The sequence below is a fragment of the Macadamia integrifolia genome, chromosome 4 (genome assembly GCF_013358625.1).
Source record: "Macadamia integrifolia cultivar HAES 741 chromosome 4, SCU_Mint_v3, whole genome shotgun sequence".
Lineage (NCBI taxonomy): Eukaryota > Viridiplantae > Streptophyta > Magnoliopsida > Proteales > Proteaceae > Macadamia > Macadamia integrifolia.
Window position 1 is genome coordinate 7,834,777 of NC_056560.1, and position 23,406 is coordinate 7,858,182.

Sequence of the window (23,406 nt, forward strand, 5' to 3'; positions counted from 1 at the left end):
TTTCCCCTGTATGCTCTATCATCCCCATCCCCATCCCCATCCCCATCCCCATCTCCATCTAATCTTTTTTTTTTTTTTGGGTGGGCATTCCTATCTAATCTAAAGTGAATAAATTAGTGCATAATCAAACAATAGCTGCAACCGCCTTTCATTTATTTATTTTGGAAGATATCTTATCTTCCCATATGATTAGGCACGTAATCTGCCATACATGTACACTTGTCACCAAGAAAAGTTCACCCATTCACACCAATTATAAAAAAAATAAAAAGATTGGGTATGTCACCGATATCAAGTATGCTAGCACCTATTGTGTTTATCTCTCTTTTCCTTTTTTTATAAATGACTCTCATATCCTTCCTGAATGATACTCTATCATGTGATCCTATTGGTGCTATCCGTTAGCATACTTGATATCGGCAGCATACCTATCCCTCTTCCATTTTATTTAGAAAGAGGAAGAACAGAAATATTAAAAAAAATAAGTAAAAAAATTTTCTATGTGAGCACATAAAAACTCTATACTGGAAAGTTTCTTCCAATATTTTATCAAGAAAGATCTCAATCAAAAGGGTGGATTGATTTTGGTTTTGATTTAATCATGTAAATATATTCAAAAATATATATTTTTTTAAAATTTAAGTTAGTATAAATTTTTTTTGGGAGAGAGATAGGTATGCTAGCGTAGTACCTAGGAATTAGGAATGTTAGCGGCATTTTGACCGTAGGATTTGATCAACATGAATTGAACCGTTAGATGGAGAGAAGATAAAATAAATTTTTAATGCACGGTTGCAACACCTTTTACTCTCTCTCTCTTTCCTCATCGAAAAAAATCATTCATTCACCGGATCCAGTTGGAGAACGCAAAGTAGTTGGCACCGCCACTGTTGATGGAACAGATGCCTCGTCTGAAAGATGTAGATCTCCCGGCCGCCATGACCAAGGTGGTCACCGACGTCGCCCAGACCTGATCGATGCTCCAATCCTTAGGTGAACGCCCTGATGAGGCCGTCAATCTCGCCAAGGCCGTCGATCTCTAAACTCTCAGGACTCTCTTTCCCATCAATCGTCACCCCCGATGTTAGTGCCACACACGTCAACGTCGGTTCTCTCACTCTGTTCTTGCAAAGAAAGCTTTCCCCTTCATTTCCCACTGAAACCCCCTAGATTTAAACCTTTGTTCTCTCATGGAAGATTGTTGGATTCAGATACAAAACAATATTTTGATTCTTGAAGCTTAATCTTTGTTCATAAGCTTTTAGTAACGGCGAGTGGAGCAGACCAAGAGAAGACATGGGATGAGGCGCTGCTTAAAATGCTCCCTCCAGGTTCTTCTTCCTTGCTTGACGAAGATCACCTTGACTACTCCATTGTTGTTGAGTACCAAGGTCCTCTCATATCTTACCATGTCCCAAAGCCGAACCTCTCGATCATGTTGCTTCTCGTTCTTCGGAGCTGGTGAGAAAAAGGGGAAGGAAGACTGCCCAGACCTAATCGGTGCTCCAGACATAGATCTCCCGACCGCCATGACCAAGGTGGTCGCCGACGTCACCCAGACCTGATCGATGCTCCAGTCCTTGGGTGAACGCCCCGATGAGGCCGTCAATCTCGCTAAGGCCATCGATCTTTGAAATTGATTCCGACAATGAAGAAGCCCAACCACCAAAATCGAAGCCGAGAGCAAGGAGAGAGGGACATTGGACCGAGAAAGAGAGTCCTGAGAGTTCACCGCAATTTTTTTTGGAAGGTAGGCGGACTCGGAGTCGGAGCTAGTGAGAAAAAGGGGAAAGAAGACGGTGGAGCGGCGATATTGAGTAAGTTTTGTAAAACAAAAATTATAAACGGATGAGATCTTTTATCTGTCATCTGACGATCACTATTCGCTAGCATAACTAATTTCTAGGTACTATGCTAGTATACCTATCTTTTTTTTCTTTTTTTATTAAGTTTATCGATTTTGATCTCACAAAGTGAAATCTTACAAAATCTTAACTCGAATATTCCAACAAGCTCATATTGATTTTGATTGATTTGATTTGATTTGAATTTATTGGTTCGAGTTAGATTTTAACATCCTTAATCTCACCCATGGACCATATCTCTCACTTCTAATTAAAATCTCTACTAAATATTTTGATTTTCCACTTCCTTATTGGTGAAAAACTAGATTTTGACTTGGGAGTCTTCCCTATTAAATTTGATTCAACTAGTTGCCCGTGATCATGTGGGTGTGGAGAGGCACCCCGCGTGGTTAACCAAGCATTGGTTATTGGTTAGGCATTTAATAATGAATTACTAAACAGCGTTCAATAATGCCATATGGGGTATTTTGATATTTTCCATGATTTACATAGATCGGTCTATCCGTAGGATGGGTCACGGATCTAGCCCACACACTGCAGACTCTGTACACGTGGGGACATATTAAGCTGGCTTTACTGAAATGGGCCAGTTAAAAACAACGATTGCAAATGGAAGTGGTAGCCATGCACTCTTGCGTCGGGCCCACCCACTCCGAACACCCTCATTTGGCCCGTTCCCGTCTCGTCGACTGGAAGGGGTAGCCATACACATTTTGCGTCGGGCCCACCCACTCCTAACATCTCATTTGGCCTGTTCCCGTCTCGTCATCGTCAGTGTCCCCGTCAGGTCCGAACTACATATTTGAGGGATTCCCCGTCAGGTCCGAACGCTTCCACCTTCAATAATTACTCGCTTTGGGATCTGGAAAAGACACCTGACACAGTCCCACCTTCACCTCCAGTGCATTATAACCTTCACACCGGTCGGCTGGGTAAAGAATTCACTTTTTCTCACAATGACCATTTGGATGAAAAAAAAAAAAAAAAAAATAATAATGATAATAATAATAATGATAATAATAATAATAATAATAATAATAATAATAATAATAAAACACAAAAGGGAAAATTTCATAATTACTTATTTTGAGTTTCTCTTTACAAATTTACACACATAAAGTTTTGATTAACAAAAATATCCAAAATCAAATTTGAATTTATAAAACTACCCAAAATAGTGATTTTTCATATTCTATACATAATCATATCTTTCTTTATTACTGATACTTTGAGTAGATAATTTTATAATCAATATTAGATATTTTTATTAACTTAAACTTTAAGTATATAATTTTATAAAAAAAATATAATTTTAAATATTTTTATTAATTAAAATTTTTGATAGATAATTTTATCAAGAGTGACCCAAAAATGAGTAATCATGTAATTTTTTCAAGAAAAATAAAACATAAATAGTTAACATTTATCTATTTCTCCCTTTAAATTCATCTTGATATTCAAGATAACTTAATAAAGTAAGGAAAAAAAAGTTGAATTTAAAAAAAATAAATACATAAAAAAATGTTATATAATTATAATTTTTATCTTATTATATTTATTTCTATTTTCTTCTCTACAACCGACCTTAGCATGTAAATTCCAATTTTTCTCTTCCGTATTTATCATTTTCTTTTTTTTTGTTTCTCTTGACCAAGTTGGACCCACCACTATGGTGGTCCAGAGAGAGGAAGTGGATGTTCAAATGGGCCCAAGGGATAGGGAGTAAGGGAAAATAATGGATGGCAACACCGATACATTTACAAGGGAAGTTATCCCTAAGTACGCTCTTAAGCGAGCAGTGCCAAACCACTGAACTATCACCAAGGTGTACAACTATTTTCACTGTTGAACCCATGATCTTTACTTCTTTATAAATTCATCGAATGCGCTTAATGAATATTTCACAAACCCTCTAGGCCTCTCCGAAGTACCCATTGCATTCCCCTAACCATCCATCAACACGTTCCAACTATTAACACCTCTAGAATTTTTCCTTATTTATTGTAGTAATGTATTTTGTGGATGAATGCGATTCCTACCCATGTGCAAGAACCAATTGGAATACACAGAGTATCATAGAGACATCTTTTTCTATTTCACAAGGGTAGACCAATCATTTTCATGTGTTTAGACACAGGAACCACGCTCCCTGCAATGTCTCTTGTGGAGGAGTGCCGTACCTACCCATGTACAAGAATCAATTGGAGCGCGCAAAGCAACCTAGAGACATCCTTTCTCATTTCATGAAGATAGACCAATCATTTCCCCCATGTGTCTTGAGTGTAAGAACCACTCCCTACAGTGTCATGTAGAGGAGTGCTATGGACCAATTAGAGGACACAAAGCATCTCAGAGACATCCTTTTCCATTTCATCAAAATGGATCCGTAATTTTCCTATGTATCTGGACAAAGGCCACAGTCCCTAATCATTTTTCCCCTTATTTTTTTAACAAGGGAACTCTGCTCATTCATGTGACTCCTACACCGGCGAGCCCATGAACCAGCTCAGTAGCCACAAGGACGGACAAAGGTTTTTTCCTTATTTCCCCTTACCTTATTTTTTTTTTATAACCCATCGTAATAAGGAAAAAGTTATCCCGATAGCCACCAAGTCATTCCCTCCACGTATTAACCTACTGACTGGTCCTCCCTTTATCTTATTAGAAAAACCAACAATCGTGTAAAAATGAGAGAGATCAGGCCATGGAAAAGTTAAGAAGAGACCAGAACACTGGTGACGTGGAATGAAACAACACCAAAATAAAACACCAAATCACAATCCTGATGGCTAAACCCGAAATACATGCACATGATGATGATGGTACCACACCCCCATCCAGGAAAAGTGAACGGAGATGATGTTGATTTGTCGGACGAAAGATGATCAACGGTAAAGATTCAACGAAACCCCTCCTATCGAGCTTTAGTAGTCTGTGTTAGGCAACTGCTCATGAGAGTGGCTGATGAAGAACAACTCGTACACAATCCCAGCAATACCTCCTCCAATCAGTGGACCAGCCCAGTACACCCAGTGGTTGGTCCAGGTCCAGCTCACCAAAGCCGGTCCGAAAGAGACAGCCGGGTTCATCGACGCCCCATCAAAAGCTCCACCGGCCAAAATGTTGGCTCCCACAATGAAACCGATCGCTATAGGTGCTATGGTCCCCAAGCTTCCTTTCTTTGGGTCCACCGCCGTCGCGTATACTGTGTACACAAGCCCAAAGGTCATCACTATCTCGAGCACGAGCGCGTTCCATACGCCCACCCCAGACGACAACGCAAACGCCGACGTAGTCTGCATTAATAACACAAACAGAATCTTCTAAGTTAGTTTCCGTTCACATATAAAGCTAAATTGTTAAACCTTACTGGAAATCGACAACTAACCAGACCGCCGGTGGCGAACTTGAGAAGCAAGCAGGCGACGGTGGAGCCAAGCAGTTGAGCGATCCAGTAAAGAATGCCACGGAGAAGAGTGATGTTGCCCCCGACGAAGGCACCGAATGTGACAGCAGGGTTAACGTGGCCACCAGAGATATTAGCTCCGACGGAGACAGCAACGAAAAGACCGAAAGCATGAGCCAAAGCAGCAGCCACGAGACCCGCAGGCGTGGTGGAGCCATTGTCAGTGAGCTTATTGAAGGCCATGCCAGAGCCCTCGCCTGCGAAGACGAAGATGAGTGTGCTTATGAACTCAGCCAAAGCCGCCCTCAAAGCGTCCGGGTGAGTAGCCTCCTCGGGTCCTCCAACTGCGATCCGTGAGATCGGCATCTTCGTTTAATGGTCAAAGGATCAAACGGCACCAGTAGATAAACTGGGACTGAGGAAACGGAGAGAGTCTACTAAACTCAAACTCGCTCGCTGCAACTACGATCTGGTTTCCACATCTCTTCTACGTGAGCATTCTTATATTCTGTGACCAAGGCTCCTCTTCACTTGCTATAGCCAGTTTCCCGGTCAAACCGATCGGCACCGAAAAGTAAATGGAGAAGGTGCAGGTGCAGGTGCAGCACTGCACCTCTGCGCCATCAGTAATATATAATGATTTTTATATCTGTCATATCTTTTTCCTTTTTTATAATTCCTAATTTCCTTCTGTGCTCAGCCCGAGGAACCTCAGCCACTATTCGTCCCAACAGATACAGCTAAGCGACTTTCACCTCCAAATCACTCTGGAATCGACACGTGTATCTCTTGTATAAGATACACCTCAATCGTGATGTGACAACCCATGGTGGCTCTTATTGTCCGGTCCGAATTGAATTACCTCTAGAGTCTAGAAGACTCTAATGACGCTTCTGGCTTAATCTTAATGGATTATTAATTAATTAAATAAAATCTATTATTTTGTAACTAATCACTAATGTCCTTTTTTATTTATATTTCTTAAAATAAATTTAAAAAAAATATATTCCGCATGTAGAGATAAATGAAATGGCATACAACGGTCAAGATCGAGTAGTGGACAATCAGATTAAGATGAGATTCTAGATTGGAATCTCTGAAAATATACATATCTATGGGTCTTGATAGGATTCTAATCCGATCGTTTTCACCTCGAGAGTACTGTGTGAGTATCTGTTCGTTTATTTAAATCAAACTCCTCTATCTCAAGAGAACGACTTGTTCTGGGATGTTCTGTTCAGGTCTACTTTGGAAGGGAATCTTTTGGTTAGAAAATAAAAATGGAGAAAACAAAGAAGAATTTGGATAAGATAAGAAGGAAAACAATTACTGAAATTCTATCCTGGTTTGATTCTGAATGTCTGGCTGTCTTTCTTTTAAATAAAATGAAATAAAATAAAATAAATAATGAAGAAATGCATAAATGAGTGATCATCATATGGTTAATACTTTTGAAGGCCTATGTTCTCAATCATTTGAGTAATAAAGAAAAAGTTTTCTTACTTTCCCATTATTTACCAGAGTTTTCTACACTTTTCTAATTTAACCACGTTTTCACATTAACTCCACCTTTGGAGTTGGCATTTTTTATTTCCTATTTCTTTCAAACTTCTGCTTTTGTTCCATATTTCTCTTTTTGACTTTTGAACCAGTTCACAGTGATAGCTAAGGTTGCGTGGTTGTGTGGCTTTTCCTAGATTAAGGGTTTTGAGGTTCAAATTAAATTAAAGGGAAAATATTAGGTATGCCGTCAATATCAAGTATGCTAGCACCTCTTGTGTCTATCTCTCTTTTTTCTTTTTTTGAAATGATCCTCATATCCTTCCTGAATGATACTCCATCATGTGTTCCTATTGGTGTTATTCGCTAGCATACTTGATATCAGCGGCATACCTATTCCTCTCCCTATATATATATATATAAATATATATAATAAAAAATGATATAATTACTTTCATCTTAATTCCTTCACTACTATATTAGAAATTAAGACATATTCTGCTCTAGAATCTTATGGGGTTAGGGTTGATTTGGGTTGTAAAATAAAAACAACAAGCTTCTGCCTTTATTCCAAAACCTTCTTTAGTCTCTTTCCTTCTTTCTCATACATTAACAAATCCCACAAGCTCTTAGAGCAAATACCAACTAATACAAAAATAAGCAAAAAATAGGTCCACATAATGTACAAAGATTTAACAAGGTTCATACACCGATATGGCGTGCTACATCTTCGGACGAAAAAGAAGATATTTCACTATGTAAAAGAGAGATTACACCCAAACTACGGTGAGAAAACTCGCTCTTAAACCCTATCTTGAAATCCCCCCTCAAATTACAATGACTTGCTTAACAAGACAATAGTACATTACATACTCCTCAAAGTCGAGGGTTGATCCATTTTGTTATGCTTGATTGGGTCGAACCATACCACGGGGGCTAAGCCACCGCACCGCCCATATTGGCCCAACACACATTACAGATCTCAGAAAACATCTCATTCAAGTCGTCACCAAAATATGTCGGAGCGGGTCATTCTTCAAAACGGATCAAGAATTCGAGACAACCTTAACACAAAAAATAACCCATCCTGAGCGGTCAGACCTGGTTTTAGGGATTTAATACTCTATGTTCAGTTGATGTCTGGGATTGATTCTTGTTGGAATCGATAGAGTTTGATGTGGTGATGCTTCATCTGAAATCTTGGGCAGAATCAATCAAAGTGGAAGGAGTTATCTCCATTGCAAGCGAGCCATATCCTTCCTTTTTGGGTTTGGTGTTTAGAGGTTGAAGACAACCTCAACAAGAGATGAAAGAGAAGGCATCTTCCCTTGTTGTAGTTAATTGATATAAGGGTATTCTATGATACTCTACTTTCTAAACCCGGTCTAATTACCCGATTGGTTCGGTTTGGTGTTGTAGGACCTGAACCCGAGCGAGCTAAGTCATGTACCCTATGGAACATGATGGTAAGGGTGACTCTAAACTCGGGTTGGTTATACGAGTCGGAGTCAGTGCCTCGAGAAGTCTGCGTGCCCAAGCCGTGCACTTGCACGTATCACAAGGCCATATACGCATAATAAAGGTAAATAGCCTTATTGTGTGTCGAGTACACATTTGGGTCAATTTTCGAGAGTGTAATACAGTTTGGGGCCAAGCCCCGTTGAAATCCCAAATTAATCGGCTAAGTTTCGACCGACTGGTGGGTGCTCATAAGTGGATCGAACCCTCTAGTGTGACCTACCACTATGGTCATTAGATATTTTGATCCAAGTATAAATAACATTATTGCTTTTATTTTTCCTCATTTATTACATTCAAGGTGGGTGAGAAAAGTAAAAAAGACAGAGAAATGAAGGAGAGAGAAGGGAAGAAGAAGGAAGAAATGAGGAAGGAGATGCTCATTGTACGTCGCCGGGGTTAAATCTTTTGAATTCGAAATTGGAAAAGTGATCATCGCCTTGGGATCTATGATTTAAGGTGAGTAAAAGCTATATTTCTCAAACCCCCAAGAAACCCTAAATGAAACCCTTCGATTTGGGTAGGAATCCTTTAGATCTTGTTAGAGAAACCCTTCGATTTGGGTAGGAATCCTTTAGATCTTGTTAATCTCACTTGAGAATATGAATCTAAGGTTTAATGAAAGGCCAACATGTTGTTTTGAAAGCTTTAGTGAAAGAAATCATAAGATTTGAAAAGCATTTGGTGAATCCTTGAGCTAGAGGAGAGATTTGGGGTTTTTGAAGGTATTCTTAAACAAAGAGGTAAGATCCATGCTTAAGACTTTGAATTGACCATAGATTTAGGTTAGAATCACAAGATGGGACCTTAGATGTGTGGAATATGTAATCAAATCGACCACTTGAGGTTTCTCCAGGGTAGGATGAAGAATGAAAGTGAACAACAAAATTCCGATTTTGAGTGATGGGTGCCCTGGAAGGGGTCAGACCCACCAATCCGAAGCTCGCCTATCTCGGTTGGGCTTCTGGCCCGCTAATTGACCTACCAATCTGACCTATCAGGTTCCAATTGGGCCCAAATTTGTCAGGCAACCTCCTAGGGTGATTCTAAATGTGTTGGAATCATCGTAATCCATTGGTTGTGAACCTAAAGTAGAGATATACGAAACTCGACCTCTTTTATGATAGGTTTCATTAAAAACTCACGTCATCGCACGTTGGATCTTTCTCGTACCAAGGGTGATCATTGTACATATCTAGATAAGTGGAAAGAGGACATTGACTTTATTTTGAGAGTGTTTTTGCATCATTACTTTATTGATGTAGATTAGCCATGTTATCACTATATTGCTGTGTATAGACTAGTCATTCACGAATGCCATTTGTATGCATTGTCTTGTGTATTATAAAATTCATTTATGACTTGTTATGTTGAAATCGTTAATTGATAAATACTTATCCATGCTATGAGTTATGAGATTGATGGTTTAAATTATTGAATATGATGCATTGCTAGACCAAATACTATAGTGGGCTTGGAAACGAATGCATTGGTGACCCGTGGAATGGGATGCAGTTGCACTATACAGTTATACTATCTTATATAAAAGCATACGGTAGGAATGACATATCACTGTGCAACAACCCTTCTTAACAGGGGTTTAGGTGTTGGGTATATCACTGGGGGAAGCCCAAGGTTGTGTACCAACGGTGGCGGTTAGAAACACGCCTGATCAATCACTAGGACGATCAATAATTTTGATGATATAACCAGAGGGCCAATCGTACTGCATTTAATTTAATACAGGGTAAGACTCATTTTACTTTAATGCAGGACAATACTCAATTTACTTTATTGCAGGGTAAGACCCATTTTACTTTCCAGTACCTATGGTTCGCCTTCTTCGACAACCCCATGGGTGTATCGCGGGATAGAGTTTGCGACTCATACTTGGGATATTCGCTCACCTATAACTTAGATATGATGTTTAGGTGATTTAGGATAATAAAAATGGACTTGCATATGTATATGTGCATTTATATTGTGAATGATTGCTTGACCTTTCTTTTCACTTACTGGGCTAGTGAACTCATCCCATGTGCACATTCTTTTTTTTTAGATGATCTTGCAGGTTATCCGGCTGAAGAGCTAGAGCTGGGACCCACTGTAAAATTTCTAGCTGAGGACTGGTGGGTCCCCGAAGATCTTGGGCATGGGGCTAAGTGCCCGTGCGAGAGTTGTGTTGCAGGATAGCAATACTGATACCTACACGTGATTCTTTTTTATTATTTTATGATGTTACCCTTTTTGTGCTCTGTATGTCTAAATTATATTTTTTGTATATATACCATGCCTATGGGTTCACATGTAAATGTATTATGTATTACAATTTGGGTATCAAGAGTATTGGGGTATTTACAGGTATATACATGTAAGAATTCCGCTAAAATATAGAAATTATTTTTTTTGTTGTGTGTATGTTGTGGGGTGGTTACTGCTTCAGATGATCCTGTCAAGTTTTGGGTTAACAGGTATTATCCTGATCGTCGATCCGGTTCTGTGTGAACGGGGAGTGACATATTCACTACTCATAAAGGGGTAATTTGGGTATTTAAGATTTTTTGCACCCATAACGTCATTACTAAATTGTGACTGACTAACGGACATAGGGTTAGTTGTAATAAATTTTAAATGCAAGGGTTGTTTAAGTAAACTTTTCAAACTTTTGAGGTGACAAAAAATCTAGCCATAGTAAATGGGGGTGTTCAACTAATTTTTTATTATTTTTTTTAATGTCCACGAAGAGTCGAAGAGATGAGAATAATTTCACTAGCAATTGAGAAATGGTTATAAGTTCTCTTTCTCACACCTCTATATTCACAAAAATTCTTCGTAACATTAATAATCTTTGAAGGCTCAATTAAGTAGCATTTTAGGGTTCCTTGAAGGTCAGTTTCCTGTTACATATCTAGCTTGCTTTTAATAGCTTTAAGGCTTTCTACTCATCATTGTTCTCTCATTCTTGATAGGCTCCATAAGAGACTCCAACTCTGGAAGAGTAAGATTCTTTCTTTTGCGGGTTGTTTGGAGCTTATTAGATCTGCCATGCAAAGCTCTTATATCTGCTGGTCTGGGATTTTTGGGCTCCCTAGTGCCATTTCTTCTAAGATTAAGTCTCTTATGTCATCTTTTCTTTGGAAGGGTAACGATAGCACTAACTTTCTTCATCCTTTGAGTTGGGTTAAGATTTGTCTTCCTAAGGAGGGAGGTTTAGGCCTTTGTAGAGTTAAAGATGTCAATATTGCTGGTATTGTTAAGCTTATCTAAAAAGTGGCATAAATAAAGAAGAGCATTTGGGTAAATTGAGTGTATTCAAGATACCTCAAAAGTGAGTCTATTTGGACTACCACCTACTCTACAGATGTCTCTTGGGCATGAAAAAAAATACTAAAATACTGTTATCTTGTCTCTGATCATATCAAATCTTCCATTGATGATGGTTGTAAGACTTATCTTTATTGGCACCATGATGGGGTTCTAATTGTTTAATATGGTGATAGAATTAGATATGATATGTGATCAGATAGGTTGGCTAAGGTGTCTTCCATTCTATAAGATGACATATGGGACCCTGGTCCTAGAACTTCAAATGCTTTGATTGAGATGTGGAACAAATTACAGGTATTAAGTTGAGACCTAGGGATAGTGGTGACATAATCTTGTGGATGGCTAAATCCTCTTGTAGCTTGACCTCAAATTCTGCTTGGAATTTGGTTCATTCTATTGCTCCAGTTATCCCATGGTACAAAATTGTTTGATTCTCCTTTGCTATTTCGAGGCATTCATTTTCAATCTGGAGAGTAATGACCAATTGTCTTCCTACTCAAGAATTTCTTATGCATAGAAATATTTCTGTCCCTAATTGTTGCCTATGTTGGAATTCCTTTGAAAGCCTTGAGCACTTGTTTTTTTATTGTCCTTTCTCTAAGTCAGCTTGGGGAAGCATTCTTCGCAAGCTTTGGTCAATCCCTAGAATTATTCTTCCATTTGAAAGAGAATGGAAATGGATTTTAAATGCTTTTAATGGTAAAACCCTTTGTGATCATCTTGGCAAGTTGGCATTCAGTGCAACATTATATCATATTTGGTAGGAAAGAAAATGGACTACCAATTCTCGTTCACTGGAGCAGATTAGGGATGCTATTACTTTTGATGTGAGGAATGAAATTCTTCATAATTTTGTTGTTTGCCCAAATTCAAATAAAAATCGGTTCCTGGCTTTTTCGTAAGACCTTCTCTTCTCTCCACCCCCTTAGATTAGGCATATTCTTGTGTCCTTCCTCTCTTCTATCTCCCCTCTGTCATTTTTTTGTATTATTCTCCTTTTTATTGTTTCTTTCCCCCCTTTTTTTATTGTATTCCCCCCTCCCTTCTTTGCTTGTCCCCACCCCTCCCCCCTCCCCCCTCCCCCCCCCCCCTCCCCTTTTTCATTGTATCCCTCCCTTCTTTGGCTTGTTCCTCCCCCCATTTTTAGGATTGTCCCCTCTCTTAGGGGATTTAAGGCCCATCTTTTTAGGGCTTGGTAGGGTTTTCACTCTGATCTAGTCAATTTGGTTTTATTGTTGTATTTGTTTTCTTTTCTGCTTTAACATAACTTTCATTCACCCAAAAAAATTTTTTTTTTTCATCACAACCAATTTATGAGAAAAACAAAGATATACAATTTATCGAATTACCTACTCATACATATTTAACTGATTTTTATCTATGAGGATCCAAACTGTAGAATACAAGACATCAACCCTCAACAGTTTCTTATGAAATTGAAAAAAAAACAAACACTAAAGTGGAAGAATCTTTCAAATCACATCAATCACTATACGGAGAATGGTATAATTTGCAGAAAGCTCACATGGTCAAGTAAGGAGAGAGAGAGAGAGAGAGAGAGAGAGAGCTTTTTCCCTTTAATTGATGTTGTAACCAAATTATTTCAATCCATCTATAAAGAATCTGATACAGTATTGAACTTTTCATTAAACTTGGCAAAATTTGATTCCACCGGAGTCTTACCTTACATTTTTAGCTCCAGTATGACATGGATCTTATATTCGAAGGAATGAGGTTCACCTTGGAATTCAAAATTAGAAATAGCCAAAAATATCAATTTGATTCTTCTTCCTTTCCCTTGTGGCTTGTAAGGTACATCCAAATTCAAAGTTTCACCTTGCATAATGTATCAATGTTACCTCTTAAGTGTCAAAAGGAATTTACAAGGCTGTTGAGCACTGAATGAAGTGCCTCTTTGAACATGCAATCACAAAAAATTTAGGCGCCACTGGAAAATTGGAAGTAAACTGAAACTAAATATTAACTGGTTGTTCACTCCAAAAAATAAAAAAGTTGTTTGGTTGCAAGAGAAATTACAGAGATGGAAAATGATTTATTTTTACAAAAAAGAGTTTTTATTTGAGAACATGATTCTTGAGTGCACTCTCAAAGCCAGCATAAAGGCCAATTGGAACGCACTCAAAAGCATCAACAAGGGAGGGTTTTGACCTTTCATTGGGGTTAGGCAGTCATTTTCGACCATCCCGAGTCTAGGTGCAAGTGCCACATTCTTGGAAGGAGATTTTTTATTTTTTATTTTTTTTAACCTTAGAAGGAAACTTTGATAATCATTATCCAACATGATTGTGTAAACTTCTTACCATATTTATTAAGGCTCCGTTTGGTTGCAATGGAATTTAAAGAGAAGGGAAAGAAAGCGAAATTTTCATATTTATAATCATTACCCCATATGATTGTATAAACTACTTAATTTTTTTAACCAATGATATATTTTACATGTAATTTTTATTTTACATATTAGCAAAGGATTTTGGATGCAAAGTGAAGTGACATTTTATGACCAAACATGGAATTATTTGAAATTAATGTTAAAGTCACATGGGTAATGATTACATATATTTCTTTTTTAAGTATAAAAATTTAACTTCCCTTCCCTTTAATTCCCCTTATAACCAAACATAACCTAAGGCTTCATTGGTTGCAAGGGGAATTAAAGGAAAGGGAAGGAATTTTTTTGTAATAATTATCTCATGTGGTTATATCACTAACTCTAATCATTTTATAATTGGTTAATAAATTTCACTTTACTTTACATTCATAACCCTATCCTATAAAAAGTCAAATAAAAATTACATGTAAAATATATCATTATAAATATAATAAAAAATTTAAGTAGTTTATACAATCATATGGGATCACATGGGGGTAATGATTACAAAAATGTTTAATTTTTAACTCAAAAAATTTCACTTCCCTTCACTTTAATTCTTTTTCGCAATGTAAAATAGCCTAATGATACTTTTTAGATATACTTTTATGAAATGACTTACCTACCTCTACTGTGGAAGGAGAGAGACAGAGAAAGAGAGGCACTAGTGTATGCTACGAAACTGTGTAGGATACTTTATCCCGGTTCATAATTATAGGGTGCATCTTATTGTCACCAAGATGGTGAAACGAGAAGTTGTAGGATTCTTTTGATTGCCCCTATTTTATTTCCGAAAGTCATTTAATGTAAGTGGCAAAACAACATATTTATAAAATGTAGAAAAAAACTATACCTGCTTGCATGACTACGCCTAGACAAAGGCGACGAAAAAAGACCGCACTGCCCCCCACTTAGATGCTTTCATGCTCTCCCCCATTAGTTTGCATGCAGCACAGTGCCCACATAAGTTGACAAGGTTCTATTGCCCCTTCAAAATAATTTAAAAATAACTTATCATTATATTATGGAACGAATTTCTCTACACTAGTATTGTGAAAATCTATACCACAGCGTGATCAACTTCTCAATTGTTACTTTTCACCAACTAAACAAAACTTTATAAGATCACCCTTTGACATGTTTTCATTATTTGGGGAAAGAATGCTATTGGGCAGCACCCTCTCACTTGGGGTATTGAAATGATCATTCTACCCTTCCCCTTGGATGCACGTGTTTGAGTTCCCATTGGCCCCCACATTGATGCATGGACCACGTAGTTCGATGACAAACTATTTCCTTAACTTTTTTGGGGTGGAGGGTTCCTTCGCCACTCATATGCAATTTTGGGCCCTGAAAAGGTTATATAAGACATTTTCTACAAGGTTTATTACAATAATATAGATCTTAAAAGAGGTGCCCGCATGGAGGTTCAAAATTTTAGCTGATTGTGTGCAAATGGTTTACCCTTTTTTTTATTTAATGTACAGACATTTTTTTGATAAAGATTTTATGTACAAACATCAATCGCAACTGAAGTGGATCAATTTTTTTTTTTGAAAATTGGATAAGATCTTCTGAAATTAAGACATGTGTCTTATTAAGACACAAAAGTCTAAAAACCATTTTAAAAGATTGAGTATTCCAACAAATTTCTCTCTCTCTCTTTCTCTCCAGATTGAATTACCTTGATAAAGAAAATCAACGAACTTTGGATTACTTACCCAATCATAAGTTCTTAAAGTATGCCTGTTTCAGATTGCTTTTCAATTGCTAATGTAAAATGGTTTCCAGTCACAACCTTGGCTATATTTCATAATTGCTTTTTTTTACTACATATTCATAATTATAATGTGGAAGAAAGAACGTTATCTCCTATTGCGTATCAAAATTTAGACACAATGGATGTGAAAAGACTCAACGGCTCGGTGTTGAAGATACTTGCACGTGCCCTCCCATTAGCCATGGTTGTTGACGTGTACCTGCACTAAGAAGATAGCGTCCTATTGCCCTTATATTATAGGCAAGAGACCGTTGTCTCTTCATGTGGTTCCAAAATCAATGTAGGGGTCAATCAAAATGAGTAAAAGCATCAAAATGAATGAGATTTTTGAAAAATTTTCTTGTACAACCTCTATAAATATTCATAATTTATTGTAATCCCATGATTTGAAATAATATCCACCGCACCCTCAAAGAGTAACAATGTTAACTTAAAATGTAAAAAGATTTTTTTGATCCTGTTACTATATCTATAACAATCCATTCCCAATCATTGAAAACCCACAAAATTAAGTAAGATCCGCCACCACTTCTTTTTCTTCTTCTTCGAACATGATAGCACCTGGCCCCTCCGTCTTGGTTGAACTGGGGCATGATTCTTAGGAAATCACTAAAATCAGTAGAAATTATGATAGTGAAAATAAAGCATACATATACCGAAGACTGCTGCGGTAAAGCATTACACGCTCTATTCAGCTTGTGTTTTGGGAGATAATAGAACCCACGTCTAGTTCGTCTCTCTCTCTCTCTCTCTCTCTCTACTAACTTCTATCAAGTTTGAAGTTCCCATCAAAATTGTTTCATTTGGGTCTCACTTCAACAAAAGATATTTAGGTTGCGTTTGGTAATCATTCAACTCCAGACACAACGTTTCTTGTAGAGAATGGAATTTTCAATTTTTGTGTTAAAACGCCGTTTTCAAAAAAAAAATGGTGTTTGGTCAATTTGTTTCAGGATCGATTACCCTAGCTGTTCACTTTTTTTGTATTTGGAAATAAACCAAAATGACAGAACAAGGTTTCGTCGTTCCATTATTTTGCCCTTTTTTTTTTTTTTTTTTTTTTTTCTTTTTCTGTTCCAGAAAAATCGAAAAACACCAAATTGAAACCAAATGCTTTATTCCATTTTTTTATTCCCATAGAACGGAAAAAATGTTAAAAAAATTTTCTGGATGACTACCAAATGCAGCCTTAGCTTGGCAGATCTTTTTTCCTCCTATATCAGCAAAATCAAATCCTTCCATAGAAAACGAAGTTTTGGGAGCTACCTGCATTGTTCATTCTTGCTGTAATTTAAGGTTTATTTTATTATAATCCCTTCTTTGTTGGAGTATTTATTCTGGTTTTGTTTTATTATCTCCTAAAGGCCAAGAAAAGTACAATCTTTGTTAGAAAGGTTTGGGCTTGATAATAGAAATGGAGGGAGCTATTTTTATGGTTATATTACTGGTTTCAAGTGTGAAAGTCGAAGTAGATGGGGAAGATCATAGATACAAAGACAGAGAGCTCGTCCCTTTGGATTGAAAGCCTTTGAGATCACATATTGGTTGTGGAATGCACTTTTGATTTTGTAGATTGAGTCTCGATAATTTCTTCCCAAAGGGCTAGTGCAGTTGGTAAGCAACAAACTTGGTACGAGCCGTAAACTCGGACGTCCTAAGTTCATCTTCCACTAGGCACACATTGGGCCACTCACACAGGATGTTTAATACTCTTCACTGCTTTCAGTGAAAGTTGAATGGTTCTCATTCAACCCTGATATGACCCAGTCCATGTGGTTGTGGGGTCAGTATGGACCCGTGGGACTAGTCAGGCCGAAGGTCTGAATACCCATCGTTATAAAAAAAAAAAAATTCTTCTTATTTGCTACACCTACAACTCACGATTGAATTTGAGGGTTTTACATGAAAGGGTAAAATAATAAGTTTATCAATTTGAGGTATAATGGTTAATTTATCCACACCCAAGGGTAGTTTGATGATTTAAATAATTGTAAACTGCTAACATCATAATGAAATTTTCTTATGAAAGTAAGGGATGTACGAGAACTTTTTTCAAATCCCGAAGGTTCCAAAAAATTATGAATATTTTAGGAGTGGTACAAAAAAATTCTCTTTTTTATTTTAGTAGGCAGATGAGAATGATAATTTTTTAAACTCTTTATTTAAAAAAAAATATCAAATCAAATCCTCTCAAGTGCATCAATCCCCCTAATGCGAAATAAACAGCTCAAAAACAATTGAAATGCATGCCCTAATGATGCCATCCATCTAATGCGCATTAGGGGGCTGACCCACTGACAAGGATCACCCCACCGGCAGTTTTCTTTTTCCCTCATATTTTGGGAAAAGTACCCCTACAAGGATGGCGTGAAAATCTCTACCATAGCATGAGTGTCCAACTTTTCAACTATTCCTTGTCACCGACTAAACACGAACTTTGTAAGATCACCCTTTGACCGTTCGACATTGATTTATGCTTCTTGAGTTTTAACACAAACGACGCCAGCCGTGGTGGATCTTTTAGAATTGAAACATGTGTCTTATTAAGGCACTAAATTATTGATCCAAAAAATTTCTAGTCTTTATATTGAATTATTATTGGGGAAGTGTTTCTTGTGGATAGTCTAGATTTTATGTCGATAAAGATTTAATGAAAATGCATGAGAAAGTATTAGTAGAAGTAGGGGTGTCAATTTCAAGCCTGCACTGGTAAGCCCGATCGAACCCAATATGTTTATGACCCGACTTGAACTAGTCCGATTAATAAGCATGTCAGGCCTAAACCCAGCCCATTTATAAATAGGTAGTATACAATGTAAGGGGTAAGTCAGATGGACTTCCCGACCGTTTAAATAGATATTTCGATTTTTCTTTTTTGATAGAATAAGGTATATATTGTTATTTTTATCAATTGTTGACTGTAATTAAGTATAATATATTTTCAAAATTATTGATAATTTGACAAAATAAATTAAAGTATCTTAAATCTAAGAAAAATAAAGATCGTTTAAGGTTTTATTGGTATATTATCCCGATTAAGGCCCAATTATAACCCGATAAAAGCCCAAAACCTGACCCGATACCAACCGAGACTGACTCATTCCTTAAATAGGTAGTTCATGGTCCGAGGACGTAAGCCTGCAAGGCCCAACTAGGCCCGATTGAGATCGGCCTGGCCCCGATCGATTGACACTCTTAAATAGAAGTATTATTTTTTTATATACAAGTAGTGTGTTGATCATTTTGCCCTCCTATATGTTTGGACGTAAGGGTTACATTATCTCACTAAAACTATTTTCTCATTATTATTATAAAAAAAAAAAGGTAGAGGAGGAGGGAAAACATTCCTTACGGCTGCGTGCCCAAACACAGAGGAGGTGAAATCGAGACACCTTCACTCTTATGAAACCTAAAAAGTCAGTGAATTTTTTTATTACTTATCCAATATAAGTTTTAAATTCTTCTCTTAAGTATATTCGTTTCAGATATTCTTATCCAAATACTAAGTTCTAAATTCTTCTCTTTGAAGTTTGCTCGTTTCAGATTACTTTTCAAATGTAAATGTAAAATAGTACAAGATTGCTAGGTCCTCCCACGTATCCATATCACATCTAAGGTCATAAATAAATAAATAAAAGAAATTCTATGAGGGTGGGGGAGGTGTGGGGTATGATAGTTACTAAAGATATTTTTTTTAATTACAACAGATTTGAAATATGAGCAAAAAACGAAAGACAATAGATGGAATTCCAATTTCAAAGGATAAAAAGAAGAAATTGAAGAAGCAACAAGAAGAAGATAAAGACAAAGATGTTTATATTTTCCAGTAATTTCTATTTAATTCGAAACACACAAATAGAGAGAGAGAGAGAGAGAGAGAGAGAGAGGGAGAGAGATTTTGATTGATTGTTTTCACTTGTTCTTCCCGAACTCGTACGATTGATAGAAAATAAAGATTTTTATTTTTGATAAGGATATAAAATAAAGATGGGAAACCGAAATAATGGAGATGAGAACAAATTTACACATCATTTCAATCACGCTCACTTGAATCCTCTATGGTACCATTTATTATATGCTATTATACTGTTCAAAGTCCGGCCCAAAGTTTTCGGGTTCGGACTTAGATCCATCAAAGTTTTCGTTTTCATGGATTCCCTGTCAATGATTATTGGGATTTTTTTATATTTTTTGTTGAAAATTATTGGGATCATTTAGCATATTAAAATAGGTAAAGATGTCAAAAGCTGGCCCACACCAATTCGTTTGATTGGATTCAATCGATTAAAGCCTAAAATCACTGATTAAATCATTTCTATATGAGAGTTCACAAAATTCGGTTGTAGCCCAAGGCATGTTTCCTCCATAAGTTTGGTTACTGACGAAGATCATGTTCAATGAAAAGTGGTAACGTAACGTGCCGTTGCAAAAGCAGGGCTTAGGATTGCAGATGCTATTAGCACCTAATATGCGTCATTTCTTGGCATTGCTTGGGTCAATCATGCCATGGACGAGTCTGTGTTAGTAACAGTTACTAGCACACCCTTTGCGACAGTAAACCATAGCACACCCTTTGCGACAGTAATAACTAACATTGATATATATATATAGAGGCTTGTTAGATTTTGGCCGACCATTAATTGCTGGATTAGCCTATTTATAGCTTGATCAATTTATTTATGGCCAGTTTACAATGCATTTAAAGCACAGTTAGTTTCTTACCTAAAATAAAAAGCCCAGTTAGTTCATGATGCCAAATTGTTGATTGAATATAAACATGTCTATGTCTAAACTATATGAGGTCAGACTAACTAAATGATGCAATAAAAGTTTAGGCCTATATTAATAGGGAGTGATTTAGTCTTATTGAAATCAATTGAGACCGATTGACACCCCCGGGTAGATTGAAAACCTGGTAATGAGGCTGCCTATTTGGAATAAGGCCGATTAGCTAAACGGGTTAGGTTGGTTTTAACCGCGAAACCTGTTGATTTCAAACCGAATTGAAACCGTTTAAACCATTTAAACAGATCCGATCAATCCATATAACAATTAAATAAATAAAGGGCAGTAATCCGTATAAAATTAAATTAAGTGCCCTTCCTGCTTTGATATGATTTATTGCAATTTAGTTCAAGTTTAGGCTTTAGATCATGAACTTGTAATCCATATATGTTACTATATTATTATATTATCACAAATGGGATGTTTTGGTTGAACCACCTGTCATTTTAATATTTTATGATGTAGAAGGCTAGATTCGGATGTTGTATAATATTAGTTCTATATGTTTGAGAATGACCATGCAAAGAAATAACATTAGATTATCAAATTAAGACATACCATCGTCAATATAAAATCTCTTATTTGTGGTTGCCAATTATTTTTGGATAAGTTTATGATCTTTAGCTTAGAGATGGTTGCAAGTTATAACAAATCGATTGTGAACCGTTTTACAAACCGTATGGAATAAATCGAAATCGAAACCATTTAAAACCGTGAAACCGACACCGTTTAGAAACTGTGAAAACCGAAACCATTTACTAAACGGTCATGGTTTCAGAAAGTGGAACCGTTTAGTAAATGGTGCGGTTATGGTTTTAGTCAAATAAATGTGAATAGAACCAATCTGCACCGTTTAAACCAAAACTGAACTGATTAACACCCTTAATTTGGAATATGAAGAAAAAGAAGAAATAGAAAAAATATATTTTGGTCTTATTATGTGTTTTATTATTATTATTATTATTATTTTACATTCCAATCAGCAACGCCAACTCGAGATTGACAGCCAAGGATGTGGAACCTCAACTAAGAACCATTGCTTCGGAATCTTTAGAGTTGAGGATCTTTTATTCAAAATTGGAATTTTATTTTTGATGAAAAAAAAAAGGGAATTAATACACTAGTTTGGCACTCTAATTCAACATCACGCCCGGTATTCAATAAAATACAGATTCAACTCCTCTCTTATCACTTGGGTATTCAATCATTTACCTCTATTCATCTAATGGTTGAGAAGACTTAAACACGTATCTCAATTTCTATCATCACTTGCGGATACATGATCAAGTCCTCCCAACCGTTGGATGAGTGGAAGGTAGATGATTGAAGTTGGAGATGATCTTTTTTCATCAAAATATACTTTGATCTAGCCGTCTATTTACACCCAAAAAAAAATAATAAATTGACATAAATATCCCTAGATGTGGATAACGTCCACTTTCTGCATCAATGATTGGTCTGGTAGCTTATGGCACAGATGATAAGTGTAGACGTGTAGTAGCAGTGTAAGGCAATGATTTACTAAAAAAAATAAAAGGGAAAATTACAAGATTACCTAAAATTGAGTTTCAGTTTACCAAAATACCCACTCAATCTTTCTTTCAACATATTTACTCAAAACAAATATTGCTATTACAAAAATACCCAAAACAATGTCATCCCTCATCTTAGAGGATTCATTTTACAATTTTAGCCCCAGTTGCCTCTCTCCTTTTCTTTCTCACAACAACGCTTTTGTCACGCCTCCATGGCAATGATGGCGGCCCATCTCTCTCTCTCTCTCTCTCTCTCTCTCTCCTTGCTTTTTCCTTTTGCTCTCCCTGCTATCTTTGGTAGAGAGGTAAAAAAATGCAGTGGTTCTTCTTACATCCAAGTTCAAACACAAGGGAAAGCTAAAAAATGTGACTTGATCGTTTCGTAATTTTGATGTTCCTTAGATTCGTTATCCTCTCTCATATCTCCTCACAAAATGCTTGCTATTCACATCATCATCAAGGCAAAGCAAACCATAGAAGCTGTTTACCTTGTCATAGTCAATTCTTAGTCTTAATTAGTTCCTTCTTTGTGCCCAGAAACCTCCAGAACCCAATTTCGATCTCAACCAGATCTTCCGTTTTGTATTTTAATAGACGATTACGATTTTGTGGTGCTGTTGCGAGGTTTCTCAATGCAACAAGATCAAGGTTGCAAATTATGAAATTTCTCTGCAACTCTTTCCACGCCTCATCCAAATCTGCCCATCTAGCTGGAGAGGTCTTACCTCCTCCAGTAACAAAATACTCAATCGTCCCCTGTAGATCTGACTTTGTTTTTTAATTATAGAATCCTTTGGTTATAGTTCTGGCAAACCTATAACTACAAACTTGATTGTGAGCCTATTGCAACACCTGATCCGTAGTTTATGATTTGGATTTAATTTACAATGCCAATGTCATGTAATCTGCAATTAAAATTTTCCTCTGAACATTCATTGTTTTTCCAAACTCATTGTTGGAGAGGCACCTTGAAATCGAGCCATAGCAGGTAGAGAGAAGGATCCCTATCGTGACTATTGATGCTATCGAGGTGATAACTCGCCATCACAGGAGATTGCCGATGAGGGTTGCAGTCTTGGAAGAGGAAGAGATGGAAAAAAATAAAGGCTAGAAAGCTAACGGTGAAAGAAAATTATCACATTATAAAAAGCAACGGATCAATGAGGGTTGAAGCGTTTTGCTTTCACTCGTCAAAGATATCATGTGGGTAAAGAAGAGGGGGATACTGTGGGAGGTGCACTGTTTTGGGTAGTCTAGTAATAACTAAAGTCAATTTGGTTATTTTTGTTCACTTAAAGATT

The 23,406-nt window shown here is 36.9% G+C and overlaps 1 protein-coding gene across 1 annotated transcript; it reads right to left on the bottom strand.

Moving 5' to 3' along the window:
• Positions 1–4,494: 4,494 nt before the first annotated feature.
• Positions 4,495–5,768, bottom strand: LOC122077045 (aquaporin TIP1-1). Its single transcript, XM_042642798.1, has 2 exons — positions 5,254–5,768; positions 4,495–5,161 (listed from the first exon to the last, which is right to left on the bottom strand). The coding sequence occupies exons 1-2, from the start codon at positions 5,635–5,637 to the stop codon at positions 4,790–4,792; spliced, it is 756 nt and encodes a 251-aa protein (XP_042498732.1). The 5' UTR covers positions 5,638–5,768; the 3' UTR covers positions 4,495–4,789.
• Between the last annotated feature and the right edge of the window lie 17,638 nt (positions 5,769–23,406).